The sequence below is a fragment of the Haemorhous mexicanus genome, chromosome 10 (genome assembly GCF_027477595.1).
Source record: "Haemorhous mexicanus isolate bHaeMex1 chromosome 10, bHaeMex1.pri, whole genome shotgun sequence".
NCBI lineage: Eukaryota > Metazoa > Chordata > Aves > Passeriformes > Fringillidae > Haemorhous > Haemorhous mexicanus.
Genome location: NC_082350.1, coordinates 14,520,555 through 14,533,050, shown reverse-complemented (window position 1 = coordinate 14,533,050; position 12,496 = coordinate 14,520,555). Strand labels below are relative to the sequence as shown.

The window sequence follows — 12,496 nt, the reverse complement described above, 5'->3', positions numbered from 1 at the left end:
GAGACCAGCATCATTTGTTATTCCTTCCACCACCTAAAAACAAAGCATGACTCGTCTTCGTGAGCTTTTCCAGTCCTATCATTACTCTCTGTGCTGAACAAGGAATGAAGAGCTCTGACCAAGTGCACAAACATTTTCTCAGTAGGGCAGCTGAGAAATAAATCTCACTTCAATCTGACCCCAGGTTTTTAGCATCAAATACTCACGTACTCAATTAAATCTGCTAATAGACAATTCTCTGACTTAGGGCAGTGAGACAGATCATGACACACACACACAGAAGTAAAATCTCAAGTATATTTAAGGACAAATTAGCACCAGATTTTTAGGCAGTCATATGGAGCCAATGGGGAAGTCACAGAAAAACAACTGATACCAGCTCAGCATAAAGGATATAAAAACATTTTCCTTGCACGGTGTGCTGTGCTCTGCTCAAGTTGGGAAATAGGGAGTGGTTACAGATTCTACAGAATAGGACTGAGAATAGCAGAGAAGGAAGAGGGCAATAAAGATCATTCTACCTCATTTGTCAACACACTAAAGCATTTTGTCAAATCAACAGACAAGCCTTAAAGACCAGAAAAAAATAAAAGAGCGATAGCGTCTCAAAATGTAACAAACATCACTCATTGAAACTGAACTGTTTTAAGATTTTACTCAGTTTTACTAGGGCTTGCTTTGATTGCAACAGCTATAAAATACATCCTTTATGGAAGGAAAAAACATTCCTGCACAGCTCCATCTGCTCCCATCGAAAGGATGTTTCATCAGCAGTCAAATGTCTGGGCTGGCTTCCAGATAACACCAACAGTCAGGTCACTTTTGTTCTCAGAAGGGATGAATTGCAGCCACCAGAGCTCACTCTCATCCCCTGCCAGGCCAATCCACTGCTGAGAGCTCCCAGGTGAGCTAGTGATGCCCACTTATCTGTTTCTCCCCCTCAATCAAGGCCTGTGAGACAGTGCAGTCCCTGCCCTGAAAAGGCAAGATACTGGTGCCACAGCTAAGCCTCCAGGTGCTTCGTGATCCTGCGGATTTTCTCCTTCTTGTTCCTGTTTCCGTGTTTTTTCCAGGGCTTTCCTCCCACGTTGGCAGGGTTGGGTGCAGCCGCAGGCACGAGGCCGCTCCCAGGCCGGTAGCCCATGGCAGCCCGGACCCCTTTCATCAGGGCACGAACGTTCTCCTGGAAAAGCAGACACAACCTCCAGTGACCAAGGAGAAGATCCCCAACCACTGCAGTATGTCAGTAAAACCAGACACAGGCAAGCTCAAACCCAGCAGGGCCTGCCCAGCCCCTGCTCCAGAGCTGCAGGAAAGCCAGCAGCTCCAGCTCTGCCAAGCTGTGCCGGGTCCCCAGCATCTGCCACTAACGTGACACCGTGCCCCAGCCAGCACCAGCTCCAGCACCAGGATGGATCCTCACAGCCTCTGCTCTGTGCACCACAAATTGTCTTCACAAATAAATCTGGCGCCCAGGAAAGCCACAGACCAAAATAAGTTGCTCAAGTCTGGAGCGTGGGCAGCACTGACGGGGCTCGCAGCTTGTGCCAGCACTTTGGGCAGACAGAGCAACAGTCTAGTAATCCCAAAAATTCTTTTCAGGTCACAGTTTTCTGAAATAGCTCACTTTTTTTTTTTTTTTGGGAAGAGCTTGAGTTCTTGTTTTCAAAATGCATGATTATCTTAGCTGTGCTAAATAAATGGTGTTCACATCCAGCTAACCACACAGAGTGGAACATGCTATCTATGACCCATCCTGTTCACAGTTAAAAACCTGTTCTAATCCTTGTCAGGTATGCAGATCAGGTCAATTATGGATTTTGTATTTCACTATAAGTCATTAATACACTTTCTCAGTAGTGTAGAGGCAAAACAGATGCCTGTAGGATCTAACAAGAATCATACAGGTTAAGAAAAATTCCCATTTTCCACTTAATTTTGAGATTTATTGACTGGATTGTAAATCAATTTCTATTCTTTTCATCTGATTTCAGGTTCTGAATCAAAACCTCAACGTAATACTAAATCAATTCTCTTAAAAAAGCTTATCACATCCTCTAAATACATCAGGTCAGGAAAGGAATGTCACTTTGAAGGACCTGTTAGTTCAAAACCATGTTCTGGGTCAGTTGACAAGTCTTTCCTCCTTGTCCTTCTTACCAGTCACCCTCCTGTTTGCTCAAGATTGATGTCTGATTCCTAATGACAAGGGTCACCCCGCTGACATCTGAAAAATCATCTGTGCATACCTCATTAGCAATCTCTCAGTCACCTAGGACATTCCCAGTGATTTAGGAGATAATAAAAAGAACAGAGAGCTCTCAGGTAGAAATTACATGCAGATCCCACAGCATTAAACACCATTAACTCAACCCAGCACACCTCCATCCTCAAAGGTGTTTTTTTCCCAGCAACTACAGATGAGTGCTGCAGCAAAAAGTCCTAGAACAAATCTTTTCCAGAATTTACCTGATGGAAAAAAGTTTTGTCCACCACATTTTCAATTTGTTTTGCTTTGGTATTTTTCTCAGGCTTCGCCTGTCCAGTGGCCTGCACAGTTGTACTGTCAGAGCATCTTTGATGTTGGTGCTGAAAATCATTTGGGTCAATACCAGGAGGTGGGTGGCAATACAACAGCTTCCCCTGTGAAAGCAATGGGACTCAGTTATTACAAAAGAAACTCAGAGAGGAAAAAAAACAACTCCAAACCTAAGAAGGGCCTGAAGTTTAGGGGTTCATTGTGGCAGACTATCAGTACACTTTATTTCTTCCCCCAGGCAACAACTGGCTTGACTCCTAACCTACTGTTCCACCTCTACATCAAAGCACCATTTGCAGCTGCAGTGCCCAGCTGCAAACAACACAGAGCAAAACTCTCAGGAGCACCAGAGGATCCTATTAAGAAATTATCAACAATAAGTAGCCGAGAGGTGCTAAAGAAGCATGCAGTATTACAACACTCACAGCAACAGTCCTTAGTGCCAAATATTGGTCCAGCTGTACACTATGGGTTCATTTCTTGAGTATCTGCTAGCTACTTTGGAGATACGATTATCTATTTAGCTGGCACCATATTTTTAAGCAAATCACCTTTCTAAGATTAGGCAGTTTGAGAAATTCAATTTATTCTTTTAAAACACAAAAGTAGCCCAATTTCAAGAGTCTTTTGATACATGGTGATTTTATCCAGAGAAGTAGAATTGAGTTTATTGTACTCCAGTGCAACCTTTAATTCACCTTTGAGAAGAGAAGAAAACCCAGATGTAGGAAGCACTTACATTGACATAATCTTTTAACACATATCGAGCTGATCTCGGCTGGTCTGGCTGTCCATGAGATGTCATAAAGCCCCTCATATCTGGAAGAGAAATCCAAAGTATATTCTTTGTAAGTACAAGAGAATATTACGTTCTCCTCTGCTGCCTAGCCACCCATTTGTATTCTTTCTCAAAAATACTCCCTTAGAAAGAGGCTTCTCTTGGGGAAAGCAGGGGAGAAAAAAGGGAAGAACATTGGTGACTGTAAAGGTACTGCAGAAGCATCCTGACCTGAAAGAAATTATAAGAGCTGACATCTTCCTACTAGCAGAAAACAGCTAGGGTTTTATTTTTGTTTTAATGGCAGAGAATGAGAATTCACTGCATTCTTCAAAGTCTAATTCAGACACAGATGGTGGGACGTATCTGAAAGGGTCAGAGCACCACACTATAGACTGGCAGGCCATTTCACCAGTATCTTCCACAATTATCACTACATCTGTCAGATGAGACTGGCAAAGCACCACTCCAACTCCCACAGGAGATGAGCCATAAACAAAGACCATTCCTGAGAGGAGGGCAAGTCCAATGCACAAAAAACCTAAGCTGGGCCTAACTTTACAATGTTCTCCTAAGGCCATGTTCAGGACCATGCAGACAGTGGAGGTGACAGGTTTTAAAAGGATCATCACTCACATCCATATGCTGTTAGCAGCTCTTCAGCTGTTGGCTTTCGATCTGGGTCCTCATCTTCCCTCGGCCTTATGATATTTATTCCATAGGTTGCTTCCAAAATGTGGCGTGGGATATGCTGGCAAACATAAGCTAGTGAAGGAAACCACTTCGTGATTTACAGCTACACAAGTAATCTTGCCCTTGTCACTCTAAGAGCACACACAAAAGAATGACTTTTGGATTTTATTGCAAACCAGAAAAATAACACAAGTCTGACAACACGACTAAGTTGAAATGAGATAGGAAAAGACCAACACAGCAGGACTGTGTTATCCAGTATGTCCCACCTCCCTCAATGCATGAGCATGTGTGCTGCTAGCTGGAACACGCTACTTGGCATACTCCAGATCCAACCCTTGCATGCAGTCTCACAAACCCCATGCAAAGGATATTAGAGAAACAGGTGGAACATGGTCCCTCATCTGATCTATAGGCAAAATTCCAGAACAAATCATTTCTGCCTTGGTAGAGACGAAAGATGGCATCACCAGACCGGGGCAATCACAAAGGCACAGGCCAGGCTCCACATACAGGGTCTACATGATAAATAATCCATTAGTTCACTAAGGCAACTCAGTGTCCACAGAGGAAAAAGGAAAAAAAAAAAAAAAAAAAAACCCAAAAAACCAAAATCAAATGCAAAGATGAAACATGGATGCAAATGACAATAAGCAATAAGCAAAAATTCTACTAACACAGAAACTTGCCCTGCTGGTCCCAGCCAATGAATTAAGCAGATCAGATGTAGAAGACAGCAATATTTTTCTAAGTTCCTAAATAAGGTGTCCAGATGGGGGCAGCAAGATCTTCAGCTCTCCAGTCTGATGGGAGAGGAGAAAGCACTCCAGAAACCTTTAAGTGTGTTGGACCTTCTAAACAGCTAGGAGTTCAAAAAGTACAAATCCCACAATGGTCCCACACTATAGCACTGGAGTTGCTACCTCAAAATCAAAGCTTGATCAATTTGAAAATATCAACAAAACATTTATTCACAGCAATAATGTTGACAAGCATAGTTTGAAGCCTTGACCTTAAGCTACTTGGAGGAACGCTCATGTTAAAAAGCTTCTCTCCTCATAACTGGTGTTGGAAAAAAAGGGACAAGGTAACAAAATAAAATCAGGAGATGGAAAACATGCTCCATTGCACAGCAGCTCTCATGAGTGACTCAAAACCGAGCACAAGTTTAGAAGCAAGAATTAAAGTTCCAAATTACACACATCATGATCACCCCTCTCCAACCTACTCTGCTGCCACAGTTCAGGCTGGCAGAGCTCTCAGTGAGTGCATGTGGTTGCAACTAGGTCATAATGAAGCTCTCTTCCACTGGGAAAAAAGAAACGATAAAAAGACTGATGTTATTTGTTAGCAATACCTGGAAGTGTTTTGTACGGCCTGGTGTAGCAGACACGGACACCTTCTTATTTCCAAGGATTGTGTTGATGGTTGAACTTTTGCCAACATTAGGGTAACCCACCTAGAAGACAAAGAAGTGAAATGTTATTAGGCAGGGTGATGCCAAAAGACTGACAGAGCTCTGACACAAAAGTTCTTTAATAAAATGTTAAAAAAAAAAAAACCAAAAACAACCAACAAACTAAGGCAAGCAGGGGGGCACACTGAGCTTTAGGAGCTTCAGTATTAATCGTTGCACAAAACCCACAGTGGTTTGTGCTTGCCAGTTTTTATACCCTTATAGGAAGCCAGACTACAGGATGAATTTTTCTCATGGAGGGCACATGTAATTAGAATTTAGATTAAGTAAGTTCCATTTAAGCACAAAGTCCAACTTACCAGCCCAACATTTACTTCCCCATCCTTCACCCTTGGTCCATTGTGCATAGTTTTGAATATCTCCAGCAGCTCATTTCTCTGTACCAGATGGCTGAAGTTCCTGACGTTCCTATTCCGCTCCTGCACTCTGTGCTGCACTGCAGCACCATCAGTCCTGCTTTCCATCCTCTCTGGACCAACAGCATTTATCTTGTCACCATCTTCATCTTCTGAACAGGTTTGCCAGTCCTCCTCTTCATCATCTTCACAGTCTTCATATTCATCACTGCTATTATCATCACTCCCCAGGACCTGGTTTGGACTTTGCCAAGTGCTGCCTGTGGACACTCCTTCTGCACTTCCTTGTGCTGTGCTGTCGTCTTCCTGACTGGAGCCTTCATCCTCAGAACCGCTTGGGTGCTCTGCTCCCCCCTCAGAGCCCAGTTCCTGTGGGAACAGCACTTCAGAGGTGAAATGCAAAGACAACCCCAAGCCTTGCTGCTGGCTCAGTGAGCTGTCATCAGCCAGATCCCTAGAGCTGACCACTCAGTGCCTAGCTATTACCAGCTGCAGCCAGCACAGACCCAGTTTGAACTGGTCACCTGCAATACCTTTGCTTCTCCTTCCAGCCGTTCACACTCTGCCAAAGCTGACCAGAACACCACCTTGACACCCTCGTTCTCAAAGAACTGTGCCCAAGCAGCACGTTGCTCCTCACTCAGCAAATCGGCTTTGTTGATCAGGATCATGTTCTCCTTGTCATTACTGACTTCCTTAACGTAACTTTCCTAAAGAAAACAAGAGAAAAATCAGTTTGTACTCTGGTTTCAACTCCTTCCACCCCAAGACAACACAAGAGCAGCAAGACAAATTACTCCATGCAGCTCCACACGAGTGCAGCCAAGCTTACCATCTCTAGGTGGGTGGAAGTGCTGTTTCGCAGACAGCTACAAAAACAAACTGGAGCATACAACTACCACAATACAACTTGTGGCTGGCCATGCGTGCAAACACCTTGTTTGCTTAGAGCTGTGACAAGAGATTAATCAGCACTCTGAAGCAGGAGCTCCTAAGGTAACTATTTGAGCAATTTCATGTCTCCCTGATGCAGTGTTCTATAGCCTATCATTACAAACTTGTCTCTTCAATAACTTTTGATCCTTTGTAATCCTCACCCACTTTTATTCCACTATGCTTTTACATAAGACAATTCCTTTATGTGAGGACACTTGTAATGGGTAATGAGGAATAAAATAGAATCTGCAATGTAACTCTGCAGAAGAGCCTCTAAATCCACAACATTCTGTGTGAAATACCAAAAGAAAAAAATTAATTTCATGCCAGAATACTTGCATCAATTAATAAGATATCCACTCGGGCACAACAGCAAAACAGCTTCAAGGCAGCTGAATGCATTGGGCAAAAAATATATCACATAAACATTAAGATGTAAAATGAAGACAACATTCAAGAAAGTGGTTTACTTACCAGGTCTTGACATCTAAACAGAAGGGGGTTTCTGGCATCTACTATCTGGACTACAATATCACTGCAAAAGTAAAGGGAAGCCCATAAAGTACTCCTCTTCTTGTGTTGCCCCAAAGAAAGCAGTGAGACACAGCAATTATTTATTTTTAGGTTTTCCTTGGAATTTTAATATAAGTTTCAACTCTATTATCCTACTAAATATCTACTAAACAACAGAGCATCTCACAGCCCACCTGCCCAACAAAGCCATGCTTGTGCTACAAGCCAGTACTGCCATACAGTGCTTCCTCCTCACTTGGCTCATTCTCCTGCACAATTGTACAGCCAGCAAGGAAGAAGAAAACATGCCAGTTTTGCCAACCCATCTACTCTTCAGAAATGTTCAGCAGGCGAGAACCACAGTAGTGGTATTCCATCTTTTAGAATGGTACTAAAAACTGTGGTAACACAACTTTGTTTCTGTCTATTCTCATCCTCAACTGTTGCAGGGTGGTTATAGAGAGAAAGAAGAGGTGGTTTTCCTACACAGCGAGACATTTTGGGACATTGTTGTCTTCCTTGCATGGAACAAGAGGTACAAAGCCTCCCACAAACAACATGCAGATTCTAAGTATTTGATATTGGGTATTTTCAAAAGTTCCTCTGTGCTCTTTTTGTCAGAAAAAGCATAAAACAATGAAAAAAATAGCCTTAGATTTCAGTAAATTATGTTGCTCCCTCATGCAAGCAAGGCCTTGCAACATGCTTCTAGGAGACACCTTCCAAACCCAGAGACCAGGTTGCCACCACATACATGAGCAGGACTCAGTTCCACACAGTAATTAAATGCAATGGCTTCAGATCCCAAAGGCATTCATGCTTCCTTTGTCAAAAGGAGGGGAAAATTTAACTACAACCTCTTCCACTAGAATGTCTCCAGGCAAGTAATTTAAAATACTGCCAGGTATTATCACATGCTAATTCTATTTGTTTGACAGGGACTTCTGTTAAGTCAGGACAACTTCAGAACACCGCAGGTCAAATGGAAGAATTTCAAGCTTCACTAGGCAGTTTGTTATGTGTTAAAAAAAATAAATCAACAATCCCCCCCAAGTGAATAATTTAATAAGCTCCATGGGTACAAAGAGGACTGCACAGTTACAGACATTCAAAGATCAATATGAGGGAAAGCTGACACCATCATACTGGGATGGGATGCAAAGAAGTTACTGAACCACACTGCTGGGAACTAGATTGAAGCAAATACATGGAAAAGGCTGATAACAGATCATATTATCTAGAAAGGTTAAAGGACTGAGTGGCTTTTCCATTCACTTCTGAGACAGCATCCTCACTCTACATGAAATAAAAAGCTTCAACAGGAGCAGAAAACCTCAAAGGTTTTGAGGTGACATATTCCAGTCACCTCAAAACACCTTGTACACTCACACTGCACATCATGATAGCCTAGAGTGGATGCTCCTGACTAGCACTCTTCCAGCCAAGGGCCCAGCAGCATTCAGAACAAAGCCCCTTCTGTGAAAGGAGCAGCTCACCATGACCTCACTGGTGAAGTATTTTTCAATTTTAGGAAAGTGAAATGAGAATCTTAAACCTAATTACTAGTGAAATTAAATGCCCCAGTTAGATTAATGTAGCAGATACCACTCTTATTGTATTACAGCTCAGCAGAGCAAACAAAGCTATTCCTGTGGTATGACAGGCTGTTGTCTTCTGTGCACTGCTGCAACTTCTCTGTGTAGCAAAGAGACAAGGACCAAGAGGTTCCTTCTTTCCCAACATTACTAAAGTCCTTGCCTCAGGCTCCTGAGCACCAGCTGCTGCAGTTTGGTTGGGAAGGAGGGGAAGGGGTTAATTTTGGCAAGAGACCTCAAAGGCACTTTCTCAAAGGAGGCCTCCAACACAGAGTTACTGGGGAAGGCCAAGAGTCTCACAGTGAACCACTGCACATCACACTGTGGAGAGCTAGCAGACACGACAAAAATAAAATCACTGCAGTGCTGATAACAAAACACTACTAATTTAATAATTTTTCCTGTGCTGAGACACGTGAAGCTTGTCTCAAAAGCTGCAATTCATGGAAATACATGCAACATCACTTTTTAAAAAGTGGATAGCAAAATACTTTACCTTCTTTCAATGACTCTCCAAAGCTGACGCCAAAATTCCAAGTTTCTTTCAAATGGGGTTAGAATTAACTTTTTCTCTTCCTCGAGGCTAAGGCAAAACAGAAAAAACAACATCACATTTGGTCCATGGTAGGCTGTAAGCTCACTACCAGTTCTTCCCTAGACCCAGAAGGCTTTAGTTTTGCAGAGAGCAATCAAACCAAACTCATGTAGAGGTAGTATTTCTGATGTTTTTTCAAACAGATCAAGCCCTCAGGTACACTGCTGTCAGGGGCAGTGGTTTAGTGGTGATACAATGGCTTCTGATCTCATCAATGCAGAAGTGGTAAAAGATGGAAAGAGCAAGAACTCATCAAGAATCTGCCAGAGAAATTTGAGAGCCATGATAACAAATGAGAGAAATTATCCTAAGTGCCACTAGTTTTTTCTTAATTGAGTACCACTTGGAAAAAAAACTGAAATTTGGGGATGGTACCTGAAATACCTCTATACAACCTTTAACTTGGTGTTACCACCACCTGAACAACTTTACTCAGGGGTAAGCATGGGTTTGCAGGGTGTGAGCAGATCCCAGCCAAGTCTCCAAGCCAGCAGATGCAGCACCAGACCAGCACAGGCTGCTGAATGCAGCAGGCTGGCAGCATGGCCTTCTATTCAGAGCAGCACTGTTGCTCTTAAAAGACACACCCAGTAACCATCTACTTCACAGGTGAATGAAGAACATCACATGCCATCCTGAATTCATTTAAAAGAACATGCACACACAAGACAGCTTTGCAGAGCTGACCACAAAGACATGCTGGACTGTGGCTGGGATGTCCAGCCTTCCAGGACAAGTACAGGGAGCTACTGAGTAGACGTTAGTTTTATTGGTCCAACAAGGATAAGTACAACCCACTGCTTCCTGTGTCACTATATGCCACCAGCTACTTACCCAGCCACAAGCAGCATACTCACTGGGCAAGCTGTCGCCTCCACTCGAGAAAGCTCTCTATCTCTGCTTGCTTCAAGACCTCTGCACTGGTTGTCCTATCCCAGTGTGGCCTATAACAAGCATATTTTGGAGTGAGTGGTCAGAAATAGCAGCCAGTCCAGCTACATTACTTCAGTAAACAGAATAAAAAACCCACACATTCAGCTATGCTGAAGTAATGGTTCAGATGTGCAAGCTGTTTTCAGCAGCTTTAAGTACTCCTCCTTTCCTTGTTCCGTCCAAACTCCATTAGGAGAGAGCATGTACACCAGATACCATAAAGCTATCTTCTTGAGCTAAGTTTTGTACGGTCATTAAGATGGGGGTTAATCTCTCTGTTCACCATTCCCAGAACTCTGAAAAGGCTTACCAGGCAGCCTGGATGCCTTAGCCACTGCCTCAGCAGTGACAAGCTTTGGGCAGGAAACCCACACCACCAGGCCAGAGAGGCTGGCACTGGCAGCACTCATATGGCAGACTGGCACCTGTACTGTGGGTTACAGCCCACTCATATAGGTTAGTTAGTGGCTTCTCCAAAAGGAGGGTATTGCCACCTGAGGGCTATCCTCAGGTTTGCAACCACGGAGGGATCAGCCCAGGAGCCCCAGTCAGCCAAGGGGCATCCAGGCAGCCCTGCAGAACTCACCTCCGTGGGATGCGCAGGAACTCCTGATTCTCCTGGTGCAGCTGCCGAACGCGCTGGGCCTCCTGTGCTGTGAGCAGGCCCGTGCAGCTCTGGGCAGACACGATCTGAGCATTCAGACGCTCTGAAAGGAGAGACAGTCATCCAAAGCTACCTGTCCCCAGCGCTGCTACCCCTGCCACCCCATCCTGTCCTTTCTGACCCCATCCCTGGCTCAGGGCCTCACAGCCTGCCTCAGTTCCCGCGGGCCAGACCCATTGCCAGCTCCCATTCGCACTCACTCACCCCAGAACCGGTGTCGCCCCGCCCCGGGATTCCCTCCTCAGCCCCCGGATCTGCCCCCGGCACAGCCGCAGCCCCAGGCCCGTCCCAGCTGCTCACCAGCCACGAAGCGGGTGCCGGCCAGCTCGGCCGTGGCCAGGAACTCCTCCAGCGGGCTCTGCTCGGGCGCCGACCGCAGCTCCGGGCCGCGCTCGGCGACCACCTCGCTGGCGTGAAGCTGCCGGGACAGGACACCACCGTCAGCCCGGGTCGCCCCGACCTCCCTCCCGCCTCCCCGGCCCCCCGGCTTACCCATGAGGAGGCGCCGCGGCGCTCCAGCCCGCGCTGCCGCTGCAGGCAGCGCCCGAGCCCATCGCTCCGCTTCTTGCCCATGTGCCGCCGTCGCCCCGCCGACGGAAGGGGCGGGCGGACCGCCGCGTTCTACCGCCCGCTCCCACCGCCCCTTCCGCCGCCCGCCCCTTCCGCCGCCTCTGCCGCGCCCGCCCCGCCGCGCCCCGGCGTCTGCCGCCAGGCGGTGCCACCGCACCGGCACCGGTACCGGCACTCGCCGGCCAGCCGGGGCCATAGGACACTGAACCTGCACAAGGGGAGGTTTAGGTTGGACATTAGGAAGAATTTCTTAACTGAAATGGTGATTAGGCGTTGGAGCGGACTGCGCAGGGAGTTGGTGGAGCCACCGTCCCTGGAGGTTTTTAAGAATGTGGTACTTAGTGCCATGGTCTAGTTGATATAGTGTTGGTCTCGATATCAGAGGTCTTTTCCAACCCAATTGGTTCTGTGATCATCCATCCATCGGCAGCAGCCGTTGTGACTGATCTAGGTCAAGATGGGAGAGCAGGTTAAATTAATAAACAACTTGACCTGTACTTGCTCACTGAACTGATTTATGAAGCATTTCTCCTTTATGGTTGTTGGGTTAAGGCCAGACAATTTTCACTACAACTCCGTAATGTGTATCAGTTGTAACTGGAGAATAACCTGTGTAATCCCTGGAAAACAGAAGCAGACAAAGCTTAACTTCAGGAGTTTGCCACCAACAGCCTGGCAGCATGCACAACCCCCTGGGCAGGAGTGGTCTTTTCTCTCTTCTCTATTCTTTTTTCTTTTCTCTTGCTCCATGATAAACGCCCATTAGAAAGATACAGCTTTTCTTTTCTTCTTCTTTTCAAAGCCAGTAACTGCATGGCATAAATTTCCCAAGGACGTCTGATCCTTT

The 12,496-nt window shown here is 45.4% G+C and overlaps 1 protein-coding gene across 3 annotated transcripts; it reads right to left on the bottom strand.

The window, feature by feature from the left end:
• Window positions 1-283: 283 nt before the first annotated feature.
• On the bottom strand, window positions 284-11,709 carry LSG1 (large 60S subunit nuclear export GTPase 1). Of its 3 annotated transcripts, none has more exons than XM_059855446.1 (14): window positions 11,572-11,709; window positions 11,380-11,497; window positions 11,002-11,122; window positions 10,340-10,426; window positions 9,384-9,470; window positions 7,254-7,314; window positions 6,368-6,553; window positions 5,787-6,212; window positions 5,368-5,469; window positions 4,385-4,528; window positions 3,954-4,077; window positions 3,279-3,358; window positions 2,470-2,643; window positions 284-1,183 (listed from the first exon to the last, which is right to left on the bottom strand). In XM_059855446.1, exons 1-14 carry the CDS (start codon window positions 11,650-11,652, stop codon window positions 1,004-1,006), a joined length of 1,971 nt encoding a protein of 656 aa, XP_059711429.1. In that variant the 5' UTR covers window positions 11,653-11,709; the 3' UTR covers window positions 284-1,003. The 3 variants fall into 3 exon arrangements, with proteins under 3 accessions (XP_059711429.1, XP_059711430.1, XP_059711431.1); XM_059855447.1 differs by having other exon boundaries at window positions 6,377-6,553; XM_059855448.1 differs by lacking the exons at window positions 11,002-11,122; window positions 11,380-11,497; window positions 11,572-11,709 and having other exon boundaries at window positions 10,317-10,419.
• Window positions 11,710-12,496: the final 787 nt, after the last annotated feature.